Genomic DNA, 25,693 nt, shown 5'->3' on the forward strand with positions numbered 1-25,693 from the left:
AGCCAAGATGCTGTCCATGTGGCAGGCCATTCCACCTATGGTCCACCCCCCCGATGCACTGGCTCACAGATGGGGAGGTGACCATTCCAACAAAGTGTTCTAAAGACTCACAATTGCAATATTCCATTCACTTAGCTTAGGTACCAATTCCACGTCTTTGCTTCCATACAGACATGCATAAATATACACAATAGACTGTTCTGAGAGATTTCTCCGAGTTTGGGATTGTGATATCCTTTTTCTCCTCATTGTGTATGGCATGAGATTAAAGGAAGTTCCCTTTTCAGTGGCTCGTTTAGGATGGTCAGGACAGAGATCCACCCTTGTTGGCTTTTCTCCCCACGTTTGACATTTTGTTCCCCTTCTTTTTTGTGACACGTGCTATATTTTCTTATTTACACAAACTCCATCTTTGAACACTCTTTAAATTCATCAGAACCTGTATCCTGATGCTGCAAAATCAAAGCCAAGTTACCCTTCAAACTCATCCAGACCTCTTTCATCATGCTACAAATCTGGTATTGATAGCCTCTAAACAATGTTGTAGCCGGACATATTTCAACCATTTCACATATTCACTTGCAGGCATCAGACGGCTTTTCCTAAATTAGAAGAAATGTGAGTGCGACCAGATATATGTCCTGAACTATTTATTATCAACTTGCTATGCAGAAAATAACCCAAGTCTGTACCTACATGCAACCTAACACTTGGATCAACACTAAAACTAAACCATAAACCCTAAACACACTTGAAAATTCTTAAATTCCAAAATTTGTGAACATACAATATATCTTAGGTCATAAGAATGACAACAGATCTACCAAGATTTACATCAGTTTTTCCACAATAAATGCAATCTAGCAACATCTTGAAATAGGCAGAGTAATCACCTGATAGAGCAGCTTGCCGCAGCTAACAGCAACGTATTCTGAATCCACTGTAAACTCCATTTCATAACTGTCAAAAGGTAAGTAAAACATGAAGACAACTCAGTAAAATTGGACATTCTGTGCAGAAACCCTCCCTACGTCGCAAGCATACATGATACTTTGAAAAGTTAACACTCACAAGGACCTCACCTGCAGCGATGAAAATCCAAGTCAACACAAGGAAACCAAGAACGAGCCCGCCGCATCTGATTTGTTGTATGGAATATATTCCCGGAAAAGTGTGCCCCAGATTCTGGCTTCTCCAACCAGTAATCCACATGAAGAAGCTTTAATGTCTGTAGGCAAGAATTGGACTGTAAAGAAATTGAAGCTAACTTAAAAACACCACCCATCAAGTGTCTTTTTGTAATGAAAATTCTTTTTCATGACTTACCTCTTCAGCCTGAACCGCAGGCTCCTCTTTCAGAATCTCCAGGCCAACCTCAGATCCATTCTTTTCACCCATACCCGTTTTATGAGGTCCAACCCATTCTGCTACAGGCTGCATATTATGATTTCCTTGAGATGTGAAGGAAGACTCTGGGACAAATATAAGCAATTCGGGTGCCGACTCCTTTTCCAAAGCCCCAAGATAATGTGAATAAGCAGTATCTGCGGCTTCAAACGCAGAAGCAGGGATATTCTCATTTGAAGCAACAGTGATTCCATCATCAGAGTCTGCTTCAAAAGCAGGCCGTACTTCATATTCTGCGGGCACTCCTTCATAAAACACGCTAGTAATATTTAAACCTCGGGCATGGAGACCGACAACTCCGGTTGTTGGCGCACGCACTTTCAATTCTGCATGGCTGCCCTCAGGCATGTGACCAAATCAGCCAAGGTACTCTTTGACAGCTTAGTTGTATAAATGCCAATTTCAAGCACAACAAGAAACTACTTGAATAGCAATACGTGGAAATGGTTCTGAATGTGTGTTTGAGCACAAAATAGTGAAGCATGTTAGGTCTCCAGGGTTGAAAGTTACCAATGTCTACACATGGAGCTTTCTAAAGATCTCATGAAAGTCCCTTAGTTTTGATGTGAGGACAGCAAAGGTAAGGAAAACAGTTTAAAAAATATATGAAACATTACTATGGAACGCTAAATTTGCTTTCTTAAGGGTTGAACAACTTGATTTTTTTTATTCAATTTTATGCTGAAATGGTTTGTCTTGTAGATGATTTTTTTCATGCCCGTTAATCAACTCAAAATAGTGTTTTCTCCCTTTAAAGACTGCATAGTCTCAGAAGAGAAAATCCCTGTGTATAGGATGGCGCCCCAATCTGCAGGCTGTTGTGGCTCCACTGCATAATGTGAGGCACATTACCAAAGCCCCTTTGAATTCTAGTCTCATAGGCACCCCGGTGAGGAGCCTATGTGGATGAGTTGCCTACAGTAGATTTATACTAGTCCCGTTGCATTGTCTTTCCCCTAAACAGCTAGCAACTGTCTCAAAGTGAACCTTCTTCAGGCTCACCCCAAAAAACACACAAGTGAGATGGCAATCTGAAGTCTTAGGGTTTTGCAAGCAAGGTCAAGAAATTGCTTGCAATCCAACCCCTTGACTCTCCATTCTGTACAAATCTCTACAACCGATACAAAAAGTTCAGCTTCTAAGACAATCGTTGTAATGGTCTAGGATAGCAATAGCTCCACAATTTAGACTAAAGAACTCCATAATCGTTGTAATGGTCTAGGATAGCAATAGCTCCACAATTTAGATACTAAAGGACTCACAAAGCTATTTAAAGTTGCCAAAGTGAACATGCTTAGTTTGTATCTCCCTGCATCATCATCATCATAAAACTAACCTTACATACCCAACTAACAAACTTAATTTCATTAAGCTCTGTTTTTTCCCTACATTGCAATCTCAGTTTTCCTAGCTTTCTATTTCAAAATTGAAAATCAGACATTCCCTTCACTAATTATTCACTTTCCTAGCTTGCTTCAAGGCATATAAGTGATATTGTTGTTATTATGCTGTTTTCCTCGATTTCGCTATTTTGCTTGAGCTCCCTATGAGACCTTCACAAAGACGGCTCTTCCATGTTCGCTATCATTTCCATCATTCACACTAATTTGCTGACTTTCTATTGCAACTATCAACCTTTACGGACTTGGCTCACTCCCAAAGTATAAACCTAGTTTCCTACTTTATTTCACTCCCTTCATTAGAGACAATGCCTCACTTACAAGCACTTGTGGAAGCTAAATTGACAATAAACAAGAGAAAACATAAAGAAAATCTTTCTTTAGCAAACATGCAGGGCTAAATTGTTTCACCACAGTACGTCAATCATTTTGCAAGCCTTTTGACACTATAATTCTTGAAACTCTCATGTTTTCTTACTATTGGCTCCAAAAGGAGCCAATAACCAAACTTACTATCTTTTGCCCACAAATGAGCACCAGCTGCTCTCATCCTCCTCACAGCTCCCTCCCACCCTGCTCCCTTGTGCTCACAGATCCCTCCCGTCCTCCTCGGATCTCCCTCCCACCCCGATCCCTTCCATTCCCCTTGCAACCTCATCCAACTCTCCTTCGCAGTCCCCCCCAGCTCCCCCTCGCCACCTGATCTCTTTTTTTGCTGCCCCCCGCACTACTGCCACTTGATCTCTCCCACCCCGAGTTTGGCTGAAACCCCAGCCCAACCCCAGGGGTTAGCTTCATTCTAGGGGGTGCAATCAGATATCATGGCCACGCTCCTCAAAATCTCCTGCAACCTCGACTCCAATCAACAAAATAATATAATGTACAGTTGCTGCTTCAACACCCTCTACCTATGCACGGACATAACTGGCCCACTGTTGCCGAAAGGGGCACCAAACTTTGGGGCCAATCTGATGTCTTGTTCTGAGTAGGACCAATATAGCTCTCCGTTGTGGGTTCTGTGTTCTCTTTGTGTTGCGGAAATTACTATCTGAAGGCTGGTTTCAATGGTTCCATTGCCGAGATATCACCATCTTCCTCAAGAGATGAGCATGTAGTTGTTGCTAGGGCAAGTACTATTTGCTGGAAGTTATTTGCAACCAAGAGAATCATGTAAATTGACTGGAAGGAGGAGTCGCAGCCTTCTCAAGAAGAGCGAACCTGGCCTAGTGTGGAGAAAGAGGCTGGAGACGAAGAGGATGCAGATGCCATGTTTAAAGCACAATTGGTAAGTGCTGTGGAAGTTCCTTAGTGCTCCTTTGAAGCCTAAGAAGAAAACTCACGGGTGGTGCTGGTTTGAACGTTCAAGGAAATAATTCCCAGTTTATGAATCAGGATATTTTGGAGGTGATTCTGCGTTCCAAGCTAGCCTATGCAAGGTGTTGGAATGCTTAGAGAACTATCCTGCTGGTTTTCAGCCTGGTATGCAAGGTGTTCATGAACAAATGTTTGGGGGAATGCAAACTGGAATGCCTAATATGATGTATGGAAATAATATGGAAGACTACCGGTATGTCCCGAAATGCAACAAAGGGGACCTGGAATGGTAAACCCTGCTAAAAGTGCTTGCAAACAATTGCTATAACCTAGAAGAGTACAACAAGAAATTCCAGGAAGCATTGTTACCCATTAGTTCTTATAGGCATGTGCCATTATCTGAGCAAGTTGAAAAGTATTGTTGTGGGCTGCCAAAAGAAATCAGGGATTATTGCACTAAACCTAAGGTGACTAATATGTCATTGCTGATCAAGAAAGCCAACATAGCATATGCACTTTGCAGGGCAGGACCAGTGGCTTCAAAGGCAGTAACAGGGATGAATATAGAAAGAAAGAAAATTTCAGCAGGCCTTCCAAGGTTGCTTTTGTTGCAGGTCAGAGTCGTAATAAACCAAGTTTGAAATGGCTATCCGCTGAAGAAAAGAAAGCCTTGATGGAAGCTCCTAAATTCTTTTATTGCAAAGAAGAAGGCCATCAAGCCAGAAAATGCCCAAACCGTAAGAGAAAGGAGCCTACTGATGATAGGGATGAGCTGAAAGGTGAGCAGAGGGGCAAGAAGTCCAAGCCCACTGCCGGATTGATGCCTGATGTGATTACTAAACAAACAAATTGTTGGAGATATCATAGCCAAAGAGTGTGTTGGTATGATGTGTTGGTGTGTAGTAGTAGGTGATCTAGTGCTAATTCATGTGTGTGTCACGTGTGAGTGCCATGTGTCATTATGGACTTATCCCAATGCTAGTGTGTGAGTGAGTAGCCTATATAAGGCTTGTACTTCACTTATCTTGTCATACTTGATGAATGAATGAAAGCCTTCTTCATGTCTTCATTTGAGCATCATTTCCTCACACCCTAACCTATCTCTCTCTCCCCCACACACCATGTTTCTAACATGGTATTAGAGCCACCTTCCATAGCTGCCACGTCATCCTTGCCCTAAACCTAATTCAAAACCCTAATCCAATTTTAGCCTCCATTTTTGTAGCCACCTTTGTCCTGCCTCATTCTACCTCTTTCTGCAGCCATTAGTTTCCGTTTTCTGCCTCCTCCATACCCGGCCACCACTTCATCTCATGTTGCCTCCTCTGTTGCCTTCATGCGAGTGTTTTAGGTGCCCATTTGCTTGCTGGTCAGCAGCTCCTGCAAGCTGCACCTACACGTGTGGAGGTTTAGGCAGCTTTGACGCCCTGAAAGCTAGCTGGTCGGCACTTCCTTCAGGACACTTCTGCACATGAGGGTTCCTAGGGTTATTTCGAGGCTATTTCAGAATCTTTTGACACCCAAGACAGCCTCATCTTGCTGCTGCTGTGTATTCGACCACCTGTGAGCATTTTGTGCAGCACTTCGAGGCCTTTTGAGGCATTTCTGACGTGTTTTGAGCTTGCTAACCGCCTTCAATAGAGGCATTTCCGAGCTGCTTTGAGGCCTTCAACACGTCTCCATCAGCTGTCTTCTTCTCATATAGCTGCTACAGCATTTCTGTTAGAAAGGTCACCTCCCCATCTGTAAGCCCCCAAATGAGGAGAGCGTGGGGGAGGGAGACCTAGGGCAGGATGTGCCCAAAGAGAGATTACCTGGACGTGTGGATCTGGGACAGATCTGGAGCATTCATGGTTGGCGGGGTGTCCCAGGTAAAAGGCGCAATGACATCAGCAATGTACGGAACAGTACGGCGCTGCATATGTGGCTGGAGAGAGCCTGGCAGAGGGCAGAACCAGCAGGGAGAACAGGCGCTGACATGGTGGGGGATGGGGCAGCCCATATGGAGGGCTGGTTGGGCTGGGCAAAGCCAGCCAACCAGGCCCTATCTAGGGCTGGCCAAGGGCTCAGCCCCTGCATAGAATCGTGGGCCAGCAAGCCCTGGAAAAGAGAGCCCACGAGGGCGATTTTGTGGGGCCAGTAAAGGGCCCTATTGGGGCTAGTTGGGCTGAGCCAACCAGGTCGGTTGGGCCAGCCAACCTGGTCTGTCCAGTCGGCCCAGATTGGGACAGACTGGTCGGTTTTCTCAGCAGGCCTTAGGGCCTACATAAGGAGAGGCTCTTGGCCTCATTCATCATCCAGCAGTTCCAGGGCAGAAAGGAGCAGCAGGAAGCCTACTCTCTGGGCCTATCTACAGGAGGTGAGAGAGTGCATCAAGGGCTGCAGACTTAGCCAGGAAGGGCTGGCTGGACCTTGGCTGTCTTTTAGGGCAACAAGGTGCTGAGATCATCATCTTCTGGAGCAGCCATTCACAAGCAGGTTGGAGCAGTGGAACAGCTATCTTGGCGCCTGCATTCAGGAGGACCAAGGGGACCTGTGTGCTGTAGACAAAACTTGGCAGGGGCTGCCCACCTAGGCTGATTCACAAGCAGTAAGGTGGAGAAGAACACACTAGACGGAAAGTCTACAGATGCTCGAGGTGGAGCACGCGGACTCGAGTCTAGAGATAGCCAGCAGATAGGAGAAGGACCTTGTGGTAAGATCAGAGGACCACACCATTGGTGGGACTCTGGATCTATCTCTCTTGTATTGTGTCTATAGTTTTGGACGGAAATATATATTTTGGTGGTTTCTCTATCTGGCCGGTTCATTGTCTATTGATGAGTCTGCACATCTATTGAATGCACATAAGTAAAGAAGTTTGTGATTCCACACCCCACACGCACACTGTGTGAGCTCCTGGGCATTACTATTAAATCTTCCCCTGTGCGTACCCTCTGTTGGGTCATTTCTAACATGGTATCAGAGCCCAAGTAGGAGGCTCACAGGTGTGGGAGCCTGAAGGCAGGGACCTTGCTGAAGGATGACCCTGATTCAGAAGCTCTAGGGAATCAACTTCCGCGACTGGAGGATTGTGCCCTTGCGAGAAGAAGGGTCACTCAGGTTCAGTCAGGCACATTTAAAGTTCGCGGTCCAGGTTATCTGGAGATGTACTTTTGTTGCAGACCTTGCCAAAGGAAGGACGGGTTGAAACAGACCCTCAGAGAATGGTGCCTGGAAGACTCCAGGTTGTTCACTCATTATGAGGGGGACAACTCAAAGATCCTGACGGCTGGATTGCTCGAGTTCAAAGGCAGGAAATTGACGGAAGATGGTGGTGCCAAAAGGTGCTACCAGAGATGGACCTGTCTACCGGGATGGTGTGCAGAAGCAGAACCGGACCTGGTGGAGCAGGAGCCACAAGATGAAATGCCAGGAAAAGATTTCGACACCGAAAGGTTCCAGAGGACTACGACCAGGGAGTTACTGGAGCATCTTCATCGACGTGTTGGCATTGGGCCGAGATGTGTCGGTGAGAGGGGGTGTTGGAAAGGTCACCTCCCCATCTGTAAGCCCCCAAATGAGGAGAGCGTGGGGGAGGGAGACCTAGGGCAGGATGTGCCCAAAGAGAGATTACCTGGATGTGTGGATCTGGGACAGATCTGGAGCATTCATGGTTGGCGGGGTGTCCCAAGTAAAAGGCACAATGACATCAGCAATGTATGGAACAGTACGACGCTGCATATGTGGCTGGAGAGAGCCTGGCAAAGGGCAGAACCAGCAGGGAGAACAGGCGCTGACATGGCGGAGGATGGGGCAGCACATGGCAGCCCATATGGAGGGCTGGTTAGGCTGGGCAAAGCCAGCCAACCAGGCCCTATCTAGGGCTGGCCAAGGGATCAGCCCCTCCATAGAATCGTGGGCCAGCAAGCCCTGGAAAAGAGAGCCCACGAGGGCGATTTTGTGGGGCCAGTAAAGGGCCCTATTGGGGCTGGTTGGGCTGAGCCAACCAGGTCGGTTGGGCCAGCCAACCTGGTCTGTCCAGTCGGCCCAGATTGGGACAGACTGGTCGGTTTTCTCAGCAGGCCTTAGGGCCTATATAAGAAGAGGCTCTTGGCCTCATTCATCATCCAGCAGCCAGCAGTTCCAGGGCAGAAAGGAGCAGCAGGAAGCCTACTCTCTGGGCCTATCTACAAGAGGTGAGAGAGAGCAACAAGGGCTGCAGACTTAGCCAGGAAGGGCTGGACCTTGGCTGTCTTTTAGGGCAGCAAGGTGCTGAGATCATCATCTTCTGGAGCAGCCATTCACAAGCAGGTTGGAGCAGTGGAACAGCTATCTTGGCGCCTACATTCAGGAGGACCAAGGGGACCTGTGTGCTGTAGACAAAACTTGGCAGGGGCTGCCCACCTAGGCTGATTCACAGGCAGTAAGGTGGAGAAGAACACACTAGACGGAAAGTCTACAGACGCTCAAGGTGGAGCACGCGGACTCGAGTCTAGAGATAGCCAGCAGATAGGAGGAGGACCTTGTGGTAAGATCAGAGGACCACACCATTGGTGGGACTCTGGATCTATCTCTCTTGTATTGTGTCCATAGTTTTGGACGGAAATATATATTTTGGTGGTTTCTCTATCTGGCCGGTTCATTGTCTATTGATGAGTCTGCACATCTATTGAATGCACATAAGTAAAGAAGTTTGTGATTCCACACCCCACATGCACACTATGTGAGCTCCTGGGCATTACTATAAGTCTTCCGCTGTGCGTACCCTCGATTGGGTTATTTTCTAACAATTTCCGAGTGCTCTTGTGAGCCGTTTTGAGAGGTCTGGACCTGTTGCAACATTCCAATCCACATTTCGAGGCATATATTGGCTGTTCTCTAATTCAGGTTCACATTTGGAGCAACACCACACATTTATATTTGCTCTTTTGCACACGAGGAGATTGCAATCCTGTTTTGAAGACCAAGACTAGCCCATTCCTTTGCTGGGTCTTCATTTCTGCTTGCTGCCCACCTTCACGAACGTCTTTGCCATCATGACTTCGTTGTCTTCTACTTCCTTGCTCGGGGAGAAGTTCAAGGGGGGATGTTTTCCCACATGGCAAACCAAAATGCAGCTGCTCTTATGCATGAAGGAGTTTGGGATGTTGTTGAGGATGACCAGGTTGAGTTACTCGATCAGTAACACCAAAGGATTTGGAAGCAGCAGAATGCTAAGGCCATCGCCCTCATTGGTCTTTGCTTAGCCGACTCTCTCATGCATAATGTGGATTTCAAGTGGACAACTAAGCAAAAATTTGGGATCGCCTTGAGACATTGTTTGGTAATAAAATCACCAACTCTAAAGCAGCCAGATTGACTCGCATGCCTGCCAGAACCTCCATATTAATTCATTTTCATCCAGGGCCAGTTGCTGGGTCTGGTGTTGTGTGCCAGCTCCGGACAGCAAAGGGTTGCTTCCAAAATTCTCTATCAGACAGATTGCATGGAGAGTCGCCTTCTCTGGCAGCTGGAGTGTCCCCCAGGATGGCAGCAAAGGTTTGGCCTATGAGAGCTGTGTGGATGAGACAGGCTGCTCGTAACAACTCCAAGCTGTGTGCAAACCTTGTGCGTCTGAGGGATTGATGCTTGGACAGCCAAGAAGAGGGTGATTTTGCCTTGTAGGTGTTTGATGAAATTTTTGGAACTATTGGCCATAGGATTATGCACTAGATTTGGATGCCTTTCTGAGCCAAGAATCCGCTAAGTAGCAGGTTACTTGTGGTTGCCAGTGCTGAGATTCACTTGGGCTGTGTTTGGACTCCTTCAGCCTTGCTGTAACTGAATAAAGAAATAAAGAAATGCGAAAAGGGACGCCAAAGTTTGGAGCCAATCGGTTCTCTGGTTCCTGAGCAAGAGCAATCTAGCTCTCCGTTGTGGGTTCTGTGTTCTCTCTGTGTTGCGGAAATTATTTTCTAAGTGGTTGAAATAATGGTACTTGCTCGTTAATATTTATTCACCACCCTTTAGTTAAACTTAAGGCTGGTTTCGGCTAGGAAGGATGGAAAATGGGAAGTACATCATGAGGATGTGGTCCTCATCAAGGAGTTAAATCAAAACCAAAAGAGCCTCAATCTTAATTTTTAAACTGATTTATGGCCATGTATTGTCTTATTTCTAGACTACAATGTAGGTACTTTATAATAACTCGGAGTTGCTTTATGGGAACTGCCTTGTGCCTTCCCCAAACAATTTTATTCAATGGTTGGCTGTTGGTCACCTATGGACATTAATAGACTTTATTTCTTCCCATTTGCAGCGTTAATACATCTCTCTCTCTCTCTCTCTCTCTCTCTCTCTCTCTCTCTCATGTGATTTGTGCATTTTCAAACATTTGCACTGGTTCGGTTTGCCAACAACATGCATATGATTGGAGCCATGTGTCAAAGGAAGAGGATATGTATTTATGATGGACATCGACCGATTTGTTATGGAGGTGGATCATCTGAGTAGATAGGACTAGTCGAGCTGGAGCCAATACTTTAGACGGCATCAAATTTGGACATGTGATACTTATTCTATTAATAAAAATGTGCACACACGTGTCTAGGTCCTAGGGGCAATAGGAAGGGAAGGGTGCATTAAGGTGCATTGAATGGTAGATGCATGGGTCATAGGCTAAGGGTAGGTGTAAATGGGAAGATGAAACTTGAGTGATCTCAAGGGACATTAATGAAAGGGTATCATCCTTTCATTGCGAATCTCACGTAGCATTCTTCATTCACATTGCATTCATCCGCCATCTCACACACACCTTGCATGTAGGTTGAAAATAGAAACAAGTACTCTCACGAGGGCGCTCTTCCCCATTGGAGGGCCAATCGGCATTCAAATTCTGCATGCATTGCACACATTTGCATTCTTGAGAGGGCTGGTTTTTCACATAGAAGTGGTGATCACCACTTGCAAAGGGCTCACACACATGAATCAGTCTTCGTGTAAGAAGTAAAGAATATTGGAATGAAATATATTGCCGGGGAAATCAAATAGGAAAACATTGGGACTTTACATTGACTCTTGCATGTGGTCTTCTTCCTCACCTTTGTTTGCCCAGTCTTTTGTTGCTGGACCATCTTGTGTAACGTTGCTTGTACTATCCTGTGACTCTTGCAGATGATTTTTTCCTTCTTGTGAGGAAGGAGAAGGGTAAGAAATAATATTTTAATGTCTACTAATCACAGATTAGTGATTTCTCTTATCATGACACTCCCTCCTGCTTGAATGGGCATAAGTCCCATTCTAATCCTCTCTTGTCTCTTTCTCTTGCATACGCTTTTCTCTTTTACTTCTGCATTTGCATCTCCTCTTCATAATCTGCAAATAATCTTCTCTTGGTAGTACACTATCTCTTCTGAATCAGAACTTAAATCCCATCTTCAAGTTCTGATTCCTCTTGATGCTGAATATTCAAAATGCAGAAGTACCACTGCAGTGCCTCTTCAGTATCTCTTCATGCTCAGAATCCTCTTCTAAAGCTGCTGAAATCTCTTTACAATAACCTGCTCGATAAGCTGAAACACATTCTCAACAAACTCGTCAATATTAAAACGATTCTCTCACCCAAATGTTTCATTGAACTAGGTCGACCTTGGCTATAGATGATTTTGCGATGGAGAGCTACTTAGTCTATAGAAACTATAGACCTTCAATCTCTTTTTCCAACTCTTCTATTTCAGCCCTATTTATCCTATTAGACGCTCTACATGGAGGAGAAAAATATTTATTCTCAGTCCATACTCTACAATGAATATGCCTACTCTCTATTCAGTTCACACATCCATACACCAGTGTTGGCTGAATGGATAGCATTTACTCTTGGTTCTATGTTCATCGTAGAGTCCTGGAATAAGGAGGTAGAAGCCTCACCCTCCTGCTTGGATGCTTTGCCTTTCCCTTTTACAAAATTGGTTTTGACTGGCTAATAGAGTAGGACATTTATGCCATGGATACCCTTGCTTATGTTTCTTACATCCGAAACATTTACCCTCCTTAATTAGCTTTTTCTTCTCATCGTCAGTCATGGAAGAAAATGGTATCCATCCAAGACGTGATTGGCTGTTAACATTTTGTATAATAGCTTTCTCTTTTCCTTTGTTGAAAGGCTTCCGAGTAATCAATTTCCTCTCAGCAATCTCAGTCAATTTAGTGAGGTCTTTCAAGGTGGTTGAGTTGAACATTTCAACCTCATACCTCACTTTCGGGGTTAGGGCTGCTAAGTGCTTCTTCCTTCTATCATCCTCGCTCTTCTCAAGTAACTCTAAAGAGAGTTTCCAGAACCTAGCTGTAAATTCAGTGTTACTCTCGTTATCGAATTGCATGAACCTTTCCCAGCGGAAGGTCAATTCTTCTTCATGCCTTGGAGACATGAAAGTGGCCTTAAGCTGCTCTACAAATTTGGACCATTGAAGAATAAGCTCTTTTCCCGTTTGTGATAAGGACCACCACATCAAAGCATCCTTCTATAGATGTAGTGTGGCAAGAGCAAGCTTCTCGTGGTCGGTCTTATCTTGATGAACAAAATATACCTCAAAATGGCAAATCCAATTGAGGATTTTATCCGCCTCTCTTGCTCCATCATACTTTGGAACTCTATTCTCTCTCGGGGTTGAAATTTAGCTCTCTTTAAGGGGGTACTTAAATCATCATCCCCAAAATTCAGCACTCTCTTAGTTCCTAATTTTGTCATAATGGACTATTCAATCATATGGCTAAGCTGAGAAACCAGCTTATCAACGGGAGACTCCTCTCTCCCTCTTGCACTTGGATTATAATCCATGTGTACGGGATTTTGAGTTAAAGGCGTAAACTCAACGCCTTGCTCTTGGATGAACTCGTTTCTCCCTTCATTTATGGAGGAAAACTCCCTATCAAGAGATTCTTGAAGAAGAGATGAAGGTAATTCTTTACATGGGTTATCATACTCAATATGTGTAGAACTCTCATCTACATCATCCTCTACAAGAGGAGGTAATGGTGTTCTCTCCCTATCTCCTTCTGGTGGTGCAGAAAAAAGGACAAGTTCATTATTAAATATCCTTCTCCTTCCATTCTTTCCTTTTAGTAATACAAGAGAGAAAATGACTTGCTGTAATTTCAGAAAAGAGTTTATTTTACAATAAAGTCAAGTGTTGTGGAGTTGGTGGTACTTATCCGACTCCTGCTTCATTTGTGTCGAGAAAACACTTGAAATGACCTCTTCTTCCTTCTCTTTTAAGCTTTTCTTCTTGTATTTCTGCTGTAAACTGGTGCACTCCGTTTGGGCTACTTATTTTGAGTGGATTGGAGCTCTAGATACCATTATAGGGGGTACTTAATGGGTGGATCACCCCCTTAAAATCTTGTTCCAATACGACTTTCCGTTGGGGAGAACGGGGGGGGTCTCTTTTCCTCACGGTTTAAGAGTTTTAAGGGTCTATTCGCACGGGAGGAAAGTCACCCCGTTCCCCATCCAAAGACCAGAAAAATAAGAGAGAACACTTACCTCTGAGACTCCAAAATTCAGTGACTGTGCTGCAAAAACTTGGCCCTTGCCCCCAGACAAGAAAAAACAGGATAGCGACCTTCGGGCAGCCTTGCGTTGCACTTTGCTGCCACCCTTTCATCGGATTTTGCTGCCCATCCCCAAGCTTCCACACTGCCCCTAACAAAGCGTGTCCTCGTCGTCAATGCGCTGTTCCGTCCGCTCATCTGCCTTCTTGCGTTGCAAGGCTTGCAGGTACGGCACTCCGTCGCTTGCAATCATGCGTCCTTCCCGTACATACCTTTTCTATGCTGCATTGCAGTCCGTGCATGTTCCGCTACACTCTTGATGTCCCTTTCATGGATTGTCACTGCTCTGATACCAAATGTGAAAAACCAGCCCTCTCAAGAATGCAAATGTGTGCAATGCATGCAGAATTTGAATGCCGATTGGCCCTCTAATGGGGAAGAGCGCCCTCGTGAGAGTACTTGTTTCTATTTTCGACCTACATGCAAGGTGTGTGTGAGATGGCGGATGAATGCAATGTGAATGAAGAATGCTACGTGAGATTCACAATGAAAGGGTGATACCCTTTCATTGATGTCCCTTGAGATCACTCAAGTTCCATCTTCCCATTTACACCTACCCTTAGCCTATGACCCATGCATCTACCATTCAATGCACCTTAATGCACCCTTCCCTTCCTATTGCCCCTAGGACCTAGACACGTGTGTGCACATTTTTATTAATAGAATAAGTATCACATGTCCAAATTCGATGCCATCTGAAGTAGTGGCTCCAGCTCGACTAGTCCTATCTACTCAAATGATCCACCGCCATAACAAATCGGTCGGTGTCCATCATAAATACATATACATGTTACACCATTGGCGTATAATATATAATAATGTTTTAATGTCTACTAATCACAAATTAGTGATTTCTCTTGTCATGACATTCTACTTGATTATCCTCATCAACACATAGTAGATCTAAACCTGCATGCACATACTTTAGCTCTCTTTTTTCTCATTTGACGCTCTTACCTATTCCAACCCTGCAGGGTTTTATTTCCACAAATCTCTCATAGATTGTCACAACTGCTATCTAGCCTTCTTTGGTTTAGGCGTCTACTTTTCGAATGCTTTGGTGGATCCACTGGCACTCTTCTTGGGATCCTTCTCTTGTACTATTATCCAATAAAATTTAGAATGAGTCTAGATTTCATATTATTATTGCTCAGTTGTATGTATGTTAGACACTCCACAAGAGTAGGGTCTTAGAATTCTGTCCATGGGTCAAGGTTGGCTTTCATTATTTGTGAGGGGAATTACCCCAGATTGTAAAAATCCTCATTTTTCCTTGTTTAGCGTGTTGTTCCCTTGTCAGCTTATCGTGCTTCCCAGGCTCGACATCCATGCATTCTCAACCCTCCTTACTGCCCTTGCAAGCTGTTTGATGTGTTTCGGTAGTATGCTCCTTCCTGCATCATCATCATACTACCTTTCCTGGCCTCCCTCTTAACCCCACCACACACTGCAGGTTTGACAGCCTGTAAAACAATAAGGCTCTTGGACCTATCTTTTGCTTGCGGCTGCCTAAGATGCCAGCCCTGCTGCTTCATGCACTATTCTGATCCAAAGCTTTTGTTCCTGATCCTGCCAGCTCCAAAGCTGCCCAGATGATCTTCTAGAATGTTCCTAAAGCAGCACAAATTGTTTTCTTGGCTTTTGACTCTACGCAGTCAATTGATGCCTTTTTTTGTTGAGTAGGCTGCATGTGGAGCGCTACAAGAGCCTTAAGAACTGGGCAACGGGTATAATTAGCAGTTTTTAATATTTCAAATCTATTTTTCAATGTTATTTCAACGCCAACTTTTTAGAAAGTAAGTTACTAGAACATGAGATGCCAATGTCAGAGTGATAAGCCACAAGGTAATCGTGACGAGCCACATGGCATTAAATTGTTGTATTTTTCGTGATCCCAAGCATGTTATCCTTGCATCACAATGCTTTTAAGGTGTACTGAAAGCTCCATAGCCCTACTAGGCTGGTGGAAAAGAGGTATAATAAGTTGAGCAGAATTCACCCTTTTGCAGCCTGCGCAATCAGGTGAGTTGGAGTAGTATATGTTGTGAATTCAATGTCTTGAAATACTCCGTTATTCGCTCAGATACCCCCTTGAGTGGATATGAGCTGGTGTTTCAAACCTATTCGCTCAGATACCCCCTTGAGTGGATATGAGCTGGTGTTTCAAACCCAACTTCTCCCATAATGCATCGTGTTGGTATGTCAAACAGAAGAAGAAACGCTCAGGCTTTTCTAGAAAGGCTGAGAGATCATAAGTAGCATGCTCTCGTTTGCTGCCAGTAGGAGATCCTATTATGTATATATTTGCTCTATTGAGAGATGAACCTATTGACCTCAGATTGTTTTAAGGGAGCCTGCTATCAACAAACAAAGACATATGTAATTGATTTCAGTATAGCTTCGTCTTTACGGACGGGAAAAATGACCTTTCATAAGGCTTTAGAGGCAGCCCTTGCTAATCAAATCCTCGTTTCGTAATAGAAGATGGTTCACACTATCTTGGTCGTCCACTTTCGTATCCTTTCGCTGCAATGCCTTTGACTTGAGCCTTATTTGTTCAATCAAAACAGCTCTTACAGATTTGCAGTACGTGAAATTCAACAAGTTCGCTTCGAGTGTCGTGGATACCTGCCCCTACCACGCGCTTAAACAGCGAGAAATGAACCAAATGCAGGACGGCGGAAATCAGACCCGGATGTGATTCCGCATTCACTAACATTATAAGTTTGGACCGACTCAGAAAATAAAAGAAACACTCAATAGCTGATTAATCCATGGTTTCACCCTCAATTATGTACGGAAGACGTTTAGCGACTGGCTGGGAACCTTGAATCAAAACCCTAAACCCAAAGAGCTAGAACTGACCCATAAACACGCTGATTGAAGACGTCAATTCTAAGGCAAAGCTTTTGGTGGCGAACAATTGCACAAGATGTACGATCAGACTCCGTAAAACTCTGATCTCTCTGTTCCCCGGGCTTCTGTTTTCGAAGCTTAGCCATGCATCAGGGCTCCGCATCCACCGAGATTCGCACAGCGAAGGAAGGATCACATAGCCAAGTACAGCCGCTTGCACCGAAAAGCGAACCAAGGGGAGCTGGAGACTCGAGAGCTTCCATCCTCAAATTCACCCTGCTGCAGCCACGGCCATTGGCAACAGCTCTCCAAGGAATAATGGCTGAAGTGTGATGGACACACTGAGGGGTATCCAGCGTCCCCATGAGCAGAGGCTCAAAGCGTGTAGAAATCGACGCCAGGAGCTGAAAAGTGCGCGCATTTCATGACGTTCGAAGCGCCAACGAAGTAAAAGGAGGGAGCGCGCGAGCCTTTTCACTCCACAAAAGGCTTAACTCGTGACCTGAGTAAGAGTCGAAATAAGTTTTCAAGACCATTTCTAAGACGCCGCGCCTTTATATAGACACCCCAGCCAGTTTATTATCAGCGCATCATATTAACGGTGAATAAACATTGTTTTAGCCTCACTTAGGGTTGCTTACAGAGCATCCCCGCTCTTCCCCCGTTGTCTCACCATTTGCTCTCTCGCAATGACATATCTTGGAGTTCCATCCATCTTGGTCACGTCGTATGGGGGCGCGCAATTGGCAGGTTCAATTTCAGTACAATGCAAAAAAAACAACAGGCCCATATCAAAGGTGACCTCGAACTACTACTAATATTCTCGCAGGGAGACTCATTTTTCCCATCTCCCCCGGAGTGCCGCAACGGTAGTTTGTGGCACCTTGATTTCCGAAGCAGCCAGTGGGAACGACGTAGGCTTTCCAAATTTTTGCCACAAAGAGGCATTTTTGCGCGACTGGCGGTGTGTGGGAATGCTCTCTTAGGTGAATACATAGCTCTGGAGGAGTGGCAGTTCTCTTTCGATTACACCTTAGACCACTTATAGCTGTGATGCGAAAGAAGGAGTATCCTACTCCCCCAGACACATCTTCATACACGCATGAGGCCACCAGAGAGTGTCACAAACCATTAAGGACACAATGAGGATGAAGATGACATGGATTAACAGCTCAGACTGGACTAAGTCGTTGGACTATAGTAGATGAGGATGAGGATGAGCCTCACAATCCCATTTGCATTGACTAACTTCCTTTATGGGTTTAATGCTTATGCTTTCTTTAGTATGGGTCCACATTGCTTAAGGGGATCGTGTTTCATGTTTGTTTCTATGAGCATTGCCTTAGTGACTTCAAATATCATATGCCAATGGTTTTTTTGTGTTAATGCTTGCTCTTATCCTAAGGTGGTTACTATGTACACCATGTAATATACTAGGTTCATTAATCGCAGGGATTTACATCCAAGGACAACACAACAAAACAAGATGTCATGTGGATAACACACAATCATGAACTTATTTAGTGGCCCCTTGACTCCATTTGGTCCATCTCAAAGTTGCTCTAGCTACACCCTTTACACCATAGGCCTTTATTATGAGCTAATTTTAAACTTGTACATGGACAAAAGTACCACTTTCAAGCTACTCGACTTAGCTTACATGCCACTACTAGCTCTAAAGTTGTCTAATGTTTATTCTCTCATAGCGTAGCTTGCTTGTCCCTTAACACTCCTTGTGCATCTTGTTGCACACCTTGCAAAGTTAGAGCAAGGTCCTCTTGAGTGACAATCACCTATAAATTTTATTGTGGAGGGGGCACATATTGAGAATCTCTCACATATGTGTTCGTCTGGCCGTCCATGTTTTTTTCCAAAGACCCCCTTGAAAAAGGAATGGCTGTGTGGACTATCCTGCCATCCCCACCCTTAAGAAACAATAACCTAAAATGAGCAACCATGCTCTAACTTGGTGGTGAAAATTAGCCATAGCTTCATAAAATGCTTATTTTATTGCATGTAACTTTACTAAATGGTGCAAAAAACATGATAAATATCTAAATCATGTCTTGCCGTTTGATCTGATTTGCGACATGAACCCATTTAAATTGGCCAAAAAAAGATACAGGTTGTCAAAGTTTGGGCGTTTTTTTGCGCAATCACCGATCAACATGCATTTTTCAAAACAAACAAAAAGGATGCCATTATTGCCTAGCTTAATGCCTAAATTTCTAAAATTATCCTAAACAAAATACACTACTCACTCGTTATGTCATGATAATTTACGTGTTATCCAAGAGTCAACTTGAAAAGAACATTACATACAAGGGCCTATTGAACCAAAGTAGCATGTCATTATGATGGATGGTATATCTCATAATATATCCCTCGTGTTGCATGCCAGGAAGATCTGGTTATGCAACGGATCATGCAATTGCATTATATTGTCTGTTTTTTAAATTGTTGTTCTTGCACGTCATTTTTTTGGTTAGCCTTGTTGAATTCTTCCAATGGATGGCATTTTCCACAAATTGATTGATGCAAAAATTGTTGTTGCCTAATAATGAACCACTTTGCAATCTTTCAACTCTCTAGATTGCAATGGTATGCATCGTTTAGATCATGCATCCTCCCATATTTACTACTATGATTAAGCTTTAAAACACTTTTAAATCAATGTATTAGATGAGTTTACATCTTTCAATTTATTCAACAATTGCAAAATAGACACGGCCCCATATTATTAATGGTAATATGAAAGGCATCCAAAATAAATCTCCTCATTTCCTCCAAATACATGTTTCGAGGCATAGTTGCATTTGAATGTGTACATATTACTTCGTCTAATTTCTACTACATTTAATCCACACACATCTTTCAATTTACAAAATACTTCCAAATACACCCTCAAAAAATGCAATTGGATTCAATAAATATTTTGCTAAATTGGAGTCTTTGTATACAAGAGAAGTTTGAGGAATACGATCAGTGTGCTTGCTCATGGCTATCCAAGTTGTTGAGCCAGTTGCACTATGCAATTGCATGGTAGCCTAAGCATCAAAGTGTAGATTCATCAAGAATTATATCCATATACCTAAGGATGTTTGCATTTTCCTCATCATGTATTCACATATTGTGATGTTTGTCCTCTAGGTGAGCATCATGCCTAGCATCTTGGCTTAGTGTCAAGAGAAGTAATGCATCCACATAGAATTGACAGAGTCAAACATGATCTACACACATCCATATTGGCCTTAAGATAGGAAGTTATAACACTAGTGATCTTCTCTTGGCTCTTTATTTCTTCTCATGTAACCTATATACACCAAACTACATGTCATCTTCATTGTTTGCCTGCTTCAACTTCTTGAAAATAACTTTGGTATTTCCAAAATAAAGAGCTTCATAGAACCAATTATGCCGACATGATAGGTACCTCATGTAGTGCATGGGCAATGAAGTCTAGCATTGTGTTGGATGGATAAAGATCAATATTTAGTGCAACACACTAAAGCCTATGCATTGAACTTCCATGCCTCCTCCCTTCCCCAAACATGACCTCATAGTATTGCATGTAAACGTTTGCTCAATGGTGAGCAATGCAACAAGCATATTGCACAATTCCATAGTTTAAAACTTGAAAAAAGCTATGATCAACCATAGTGGCTAATCACTTGTGTTAGCAAGTATGAAAGAAGCATAAGATGCATAATTTGCATCAAGGTCTGTTTCCATGCTCTATGATTTATGCGCTCACCTCTCACACATAATGCTTACTGTGCAATACATGACATGTGGGAGAAGATTTAGGTGTCTACAAATTACTCCTTGTGCACCTCCCTTAAGGCCCCTTTACCATTACTCTCATAGCCATGTCTTCTTCCCTAAGATAGCTAACGACATGGAAGTTTTCAAAGTGGCTAGTAGTCAATCAAGCCTCCTCCTTGTGGCTATAGCCTCACACTTTCAAACATATCAAAATTGGTATGTGTAGCATCGATCAACTAGGCGATGAAGGCAAATTTATCCTTGTCGTATGTCAACCAAGCTTTCTTATTCCCATTCTTCATGTCTTTGTACCTCACAGTGGCTTTTTTTTTTCTTCATGTCAATCCAAATTTCTATCCTCAACTAACATTTAGTTGCAGCCTTACCTCTAGGGTAATCTCACAAAAGCATGATTTTGCATAACGAAGCTATCTACTCATCCTTTGATCTTGGCTCCCTAATTAACCCTATGTCTAAGCTTGGCATTGCCCTCCTCCCCAAAATTTATGATTCCTTAGAAGCGGTGTTTACATGGCTCTCTATCATGCCATGTATCTTAGCTTCTAACCTTTTAGAAGTCTAACTAGGAGCTCATCACAAAAGTTCCTTCCAAAACTCTGTCACTTTGCTTAACTAAAGTGTCGCTGGCCTAGGGCATCCCATGAGTTCAAGGATTGTTGAAAACACAAATTGATTTTCTCACTCTATATAAGTTTCCGATTCAATAGACCTACAATAGAGAAAGAGTCATGATTTAGAAACTTTGTCACACCTAACAAATTTATTGGCTTTATGTGTGTGTGATTTCTCTCATTCACCTATACATAATATTTTGCACTCACACTATAAAGTGAAGCTTACCTTGCCCCAAACTGTTTATGGACCAAATTTAAAATTATTTAATGCAACGTGATCCTACACAACCTTTGTTGTCACCTCAATCAACACTGGGCATATTGAGAAGCAATCATGTTAGTGACCTAGGTCTAGAACACAAATTTGTCTCAAATCTTGACGTGTTATACTTTTGTTCATGAAGCATTAAAATTAGTATTTAATCCCTTGTTTTGTTGGTGTATTTCGTTGTATAAATATGTCTATGAATTTTGGAAACCCTACAAAATTATGATCTTAAAATTAGCTTTTTAAAGCAACATTAGACACACACATTAACACGTAGCTGTAATGTTACTTGAGAATCATTTATTACAATACACCCTTCTAGACCGCAATGTGGTCATTTAGAGTGGGTTGGATAGATCCATGAGCATCATAATGACCACATGATGCCCATGATTCTCCTCATGGACCTCTCAAGTTTCTCTAAATGACCATTTGGTTGTTGGGACATGTTAAGATAGCTCCATCCATGAGCCTCTTGATGACCACGTGATTGTTATGTTAAAATTCTATAACATTCCCATGTGTATGAAACCATTGAATAGAGCTAATTGACTATCTTTAAATGGGCACTTAATATTACTAGTGTGTTCCCATTTAACTACTTGTGTAATCTATTATGCATTTAAATTCAAGGCACCAAGTAACCCCATGCAAAGTGGTACTTCTAATTTAGCACATCATTGATTAATTTTTATTGACTAAAATAAGAAGGTAGCATGGATAGAATGACACGATTCATTGTTATTGACTAAATTCCAAAAGATAAAGGTAGCTAACCGAGCATGGATAAAGAACCCCTTATGTATACTTCAAAAAGGAGTGTAAAATGTTTTGTGCTTATTTATAATTACATGTCATGAGATGACATACATTTCTCAAATGACTTACATACATTCGAACATGGATACATAAACTAATATCTAGGAATAAAGCCAATTGTTGCTCTATGTGTCTAATAATAATGATGACTCCTGCTCGGCCAACATGTAACCCAATATACATACGCATAATGCAATTCTGAACAAAATTGCGAATGTTCCTAAAGATCAATTCACCCAAGTAGCCTTTGATGAATTGCTTGCATTGGTAGTTGTCAATAAGTACGGGTATATTTTTAGCCTTGTTCTTATGATTGATTATTCTTATAATTTACTTGTGATGAGTTTCAAAGTCATGCACATCAACAATTTCAATATAGAGACCATACACATGTAATGCAAACTATGACATTAGATATGTCTTGAGTTGTTATAGGGCTAATAGTGCACTATAGGTGAGGAAGGTTTATGTTACAATAAGAGTGATTTTCAACAAGGAGCTAAGTAGTCGTGGACATGTGCATGAATTGACATAAAAATGATGTCTCTATGGTTAAATAAATTCAAAACCCCACTTTGTTTAGATCCCAATTTTGTATATAGCATTCTATATTCTCAAAATTTAAAGACCAATTTTGCATATTAACTTTGACTAGGTGAGATAGGGTTTCCTAGGTTTCTATGAGTAAATCTATATTCTAAAGCTATCATACTAATTCTACATATTGATTGGGGGTAATGAGTTTGGGTTTCCCATGACAAGCCTATACTTAAGTGATAGAGGATTGTGAAGGTTGTTGAATGATAGCAAGTAATTACTAAGAGAAGTTTTGTATTTGCTTGAAGCTTAGGATTGAAGTTTGATTTTACTTTGTATCTTTGTATTCTATAAAGTAAGATTTTACTTAGTATATTTGTATTCTATGTGTCTAATAATAATGATGACTCCACATGGGATTAAGAGCGAGCTCACATCCCCTCGCACTCTAGAGCAAAATCTAGTTGCATAAAAGATAACCGTTTCATTTAAGAAAGATTGCAATGCATGCTTTCCAATGCAAGTCTTTCTAGTGGTTTTTGGGTTGAGGCAATGAAGATTGCAGTGCATGTGATCAATAGATCACCTAGTAAGAGTTTGGATGGTGGTATTCATGAAGAGGCATAGAGTGGCAAGAAGCCCTCTTACTCTCATTTGCATATATTTGGGTGTGAGGCATATGCACATGTGCCAAAAGAGCTTCGAAAGAAGCTAATCCTAAGTCTAGGAAATGCATCTTTCTAGGTTATGGTGAAAGTGGAGAGATGGGCTATCGTCTCTAGGATCCAAAAGCAAAGAAGATCATACGCAACCATGATGTAGCCTTCAATGAGAAGAAGATGCATAAGGCACCCATGAGGGATGTGGAAATGAGGAGAATCACTTTCCAGGACATGAATCCACCTGCATATGTTGATAGATAGCAAGCTGTCCATGCACCAAATGTGCAAGAAATGGTACCACCAAGTACTCCCACAGGTATACAATCAAGGGTAGATGATGGATCATCTATTGGTGGAAATGATGAGCCAAATGTGGCTGACATGCAAGTGGGACAGCAAGCTGAAATGCCCTTGAGAAGATCATCTAGAGTGTTTAGACCGCCTGATAGGTTTGTTCCAAGGGTAGACTATGTGATGCTTACTGATTACGGGGAGCCTTCTTACTACAGAGAGGCTATGATGGGCAAGGATCAACACAAGTGGGAGTATGCTATGCAATCAGAGATGAGTTAACTTTTGAAGAATAAGACTTGGGACTTGGTTTCTTTGCCACATGGAAAGAAAGCATTGCCATGTAAATGGGTCTACAAGATGAAGGTCACAGGTGATGATGTGCCTAGGTACAAGGCCTGTTTGGTCGCTAAAGGGTTCAAGCAAGAGAAGGGTGTGGACTTCGATGAGATATTCTCTCCGGTTGTGAAGATGACCACACTTAGATGCATGCTTGGACTAGTGGCAGCAGAGGATATGGAGCTTATGCAGATGGATGTCAAGATAGTTTCTTGCATGGGGATCTACATGAGGAAATTTACATGGTGCAGCCGGAAGGTTTTGAAGAAAAGGGCAAAGAGCATTTAGTTTGCAAGCTGAAGAAGAGTCTCTATGCTCTTAAGCAAGCGCCTAGAGAATGGTATCAGAAGTTTGATGCTTTCATTCGGTCCCAGGGTTTTAGAAGGAGTGAAATTGATCACTGCCTCTGCACTAAAAGGGCTAAGGATAATAGCCTTATACTCCTGGCACTTTATGTGGATGATATGCTATTGGCTAGCAAGAATATTTATGAGCTAGATGCATTAAATTCCAAGTTGCATGAGGCCTTTGATATGAAGGATTTGGGACTTGCAGGTCATATTCTTAGTATGCGCATCACGTGTGATCGGAGTAGGAAACTCCTTTGGCTTTCATAGAAGGAGTATGTTACAAAAGTATTGCAGCGTTTCAATATGGAGGGGGGGAAGGCAGTGAGTACTCCATTGCCTCCATATGTGAAACTGAGTCATACAGATAGTCCCAAATCAGATGAGGAGAGGGCCATGATGACCAAGGTTCGTATGCATTAGCGGTTGGGAGTCTTATGTATGCTATGATAGCTACTAGACCAGACATTGCATTTGCAGTGGGAGTTGTTAGCCGGTATATGACTAATCTAGGAAAGAGGCATTGGGAGGCAGTTAAGTGCATCATGAGGTACATGAAGGGTACGAAGGAGATGTGCATCTGCTTTGGTAGAGGAGACGTGTGTACTTGGGTACACAGATTTAGACTATGCAGGGCATGTGGATAGTAGGAGATCCACTTCTGGTTATGTGTTCACCTTTGCAGGTGGTGCAGTGTTGTGGATGTCTCGCACATAGAAGTGCGTTGCTTTGTCTACCACAAAGGCTGAGTATGTTGCAGCCATAGAGGGCTGCAAGGAGGCTATATGGCTTGATCCGCTAGTGGGAGATTTGGGGATTCATACAGGTGTACCGACATTGCATAGTGATTCCATGAGTGCTATTCGACTAGCGCAAAATCCGGTCTTTCATGCAAAGACCAAACACATTGAGGTCAGGTACCATTTCATCAGGGAGGTACTTGAGGACAAGCACATAGAGCTTGTCAAGGTTCATATAGATAATAACCCTGTAGATATGCTAACGAAGAGTCTACCTAGTCAGTAGTTTGAGTATCGTCGTGTATTGATGGGCATTGGATAGTATGCTTACTATTTGTTCTCCCTTAAAGGCACATTGTCCTTTAAGTGGGAGGTTGTGGGGGTTAAAGGTCACTGTGCCTTTACCCGGTTATGTACAATACTCAAACACATATATAAATGAATGAAAAAGAAGATTAGGGTGTTCTGCACCCACCAAAAACTTGTGTGGCTCTCTATTTCTCTCTCTCCCTCTTCCGTTCTGCTTCTGTTGAGAGCACTCTCATTTGTGCCCTCTAATCCATAGTTCCTAGGAGGTTCCTGATACATAGATGTAACCAAAGTGTAGAACTTTGGCCAATACTATGTCCTCATTGTCATCCACTCTACCTTGCTCCCTCTTTCACGTATAACCTCAAAGCAAGTCAATCAACCTTGGGTAGTAAAACCAAAGGAGTCGTGCATCCTTGCCACTATTGTAGAGG

The 25,693-nt window shown here is 42.9% G+C and overlaps 1 protein-coding gene across 1 annotated transcript in view; it reads right to left on the reverse strand.

Moving 5' to 3' along the window:
* Positions 1 to 17,055, reverse strand: part of TAF2 (TBP-associated factor 2) — a 198,714-nt gene extending 181,659 nt beyond the window's left edge. Inside the window, exons 1-4 of the mRNA XM_087392221.1 lie at positions 16,557 to 17,055; positions 1,327 to 1,741; positions 1,083 to 1,228; positions 894 to 960 (exon numbers count right to left, since the gene is read on the reverse strand). Of these exons, the coding sequence (XP_087248347.1) occupies positions 894 to 960; positions 1,083 to 1,228; positions 1,327 to 1,741; positions 16,557 to 16,693 (765 nt within the window). The 5' untranslated portion in view covers positions 16,694 to 17,055. The remainder of the gene's footprint in view (positions 1 to 893; positions 961 to 1,082; positions 1,229 to 1,326; positions 1,742 to 16,556) is intronic.
* Positions 17,056 to 25,693: the final 8,638 nt, after the last annotated feature.

The sequence above is a fragment of the Dipteris shenzhenensis genome, chromosome 21 (assembly GCF_047967505.1).
Source record: "Dipteris shenzhenensis isolate YYH24624 ecotype China chromosome 21, Dip_SZ_1.0, whole genome shotgun sequence".
Classification (NCBI taxonomy): domain Eukaryota; kingdom Viridiplantae; phylum Streptophyta; class Polypodiopsida; order Gleicheniales; family Dipteridaceae; genus Dipteris; species Dipteris shenzhenensis.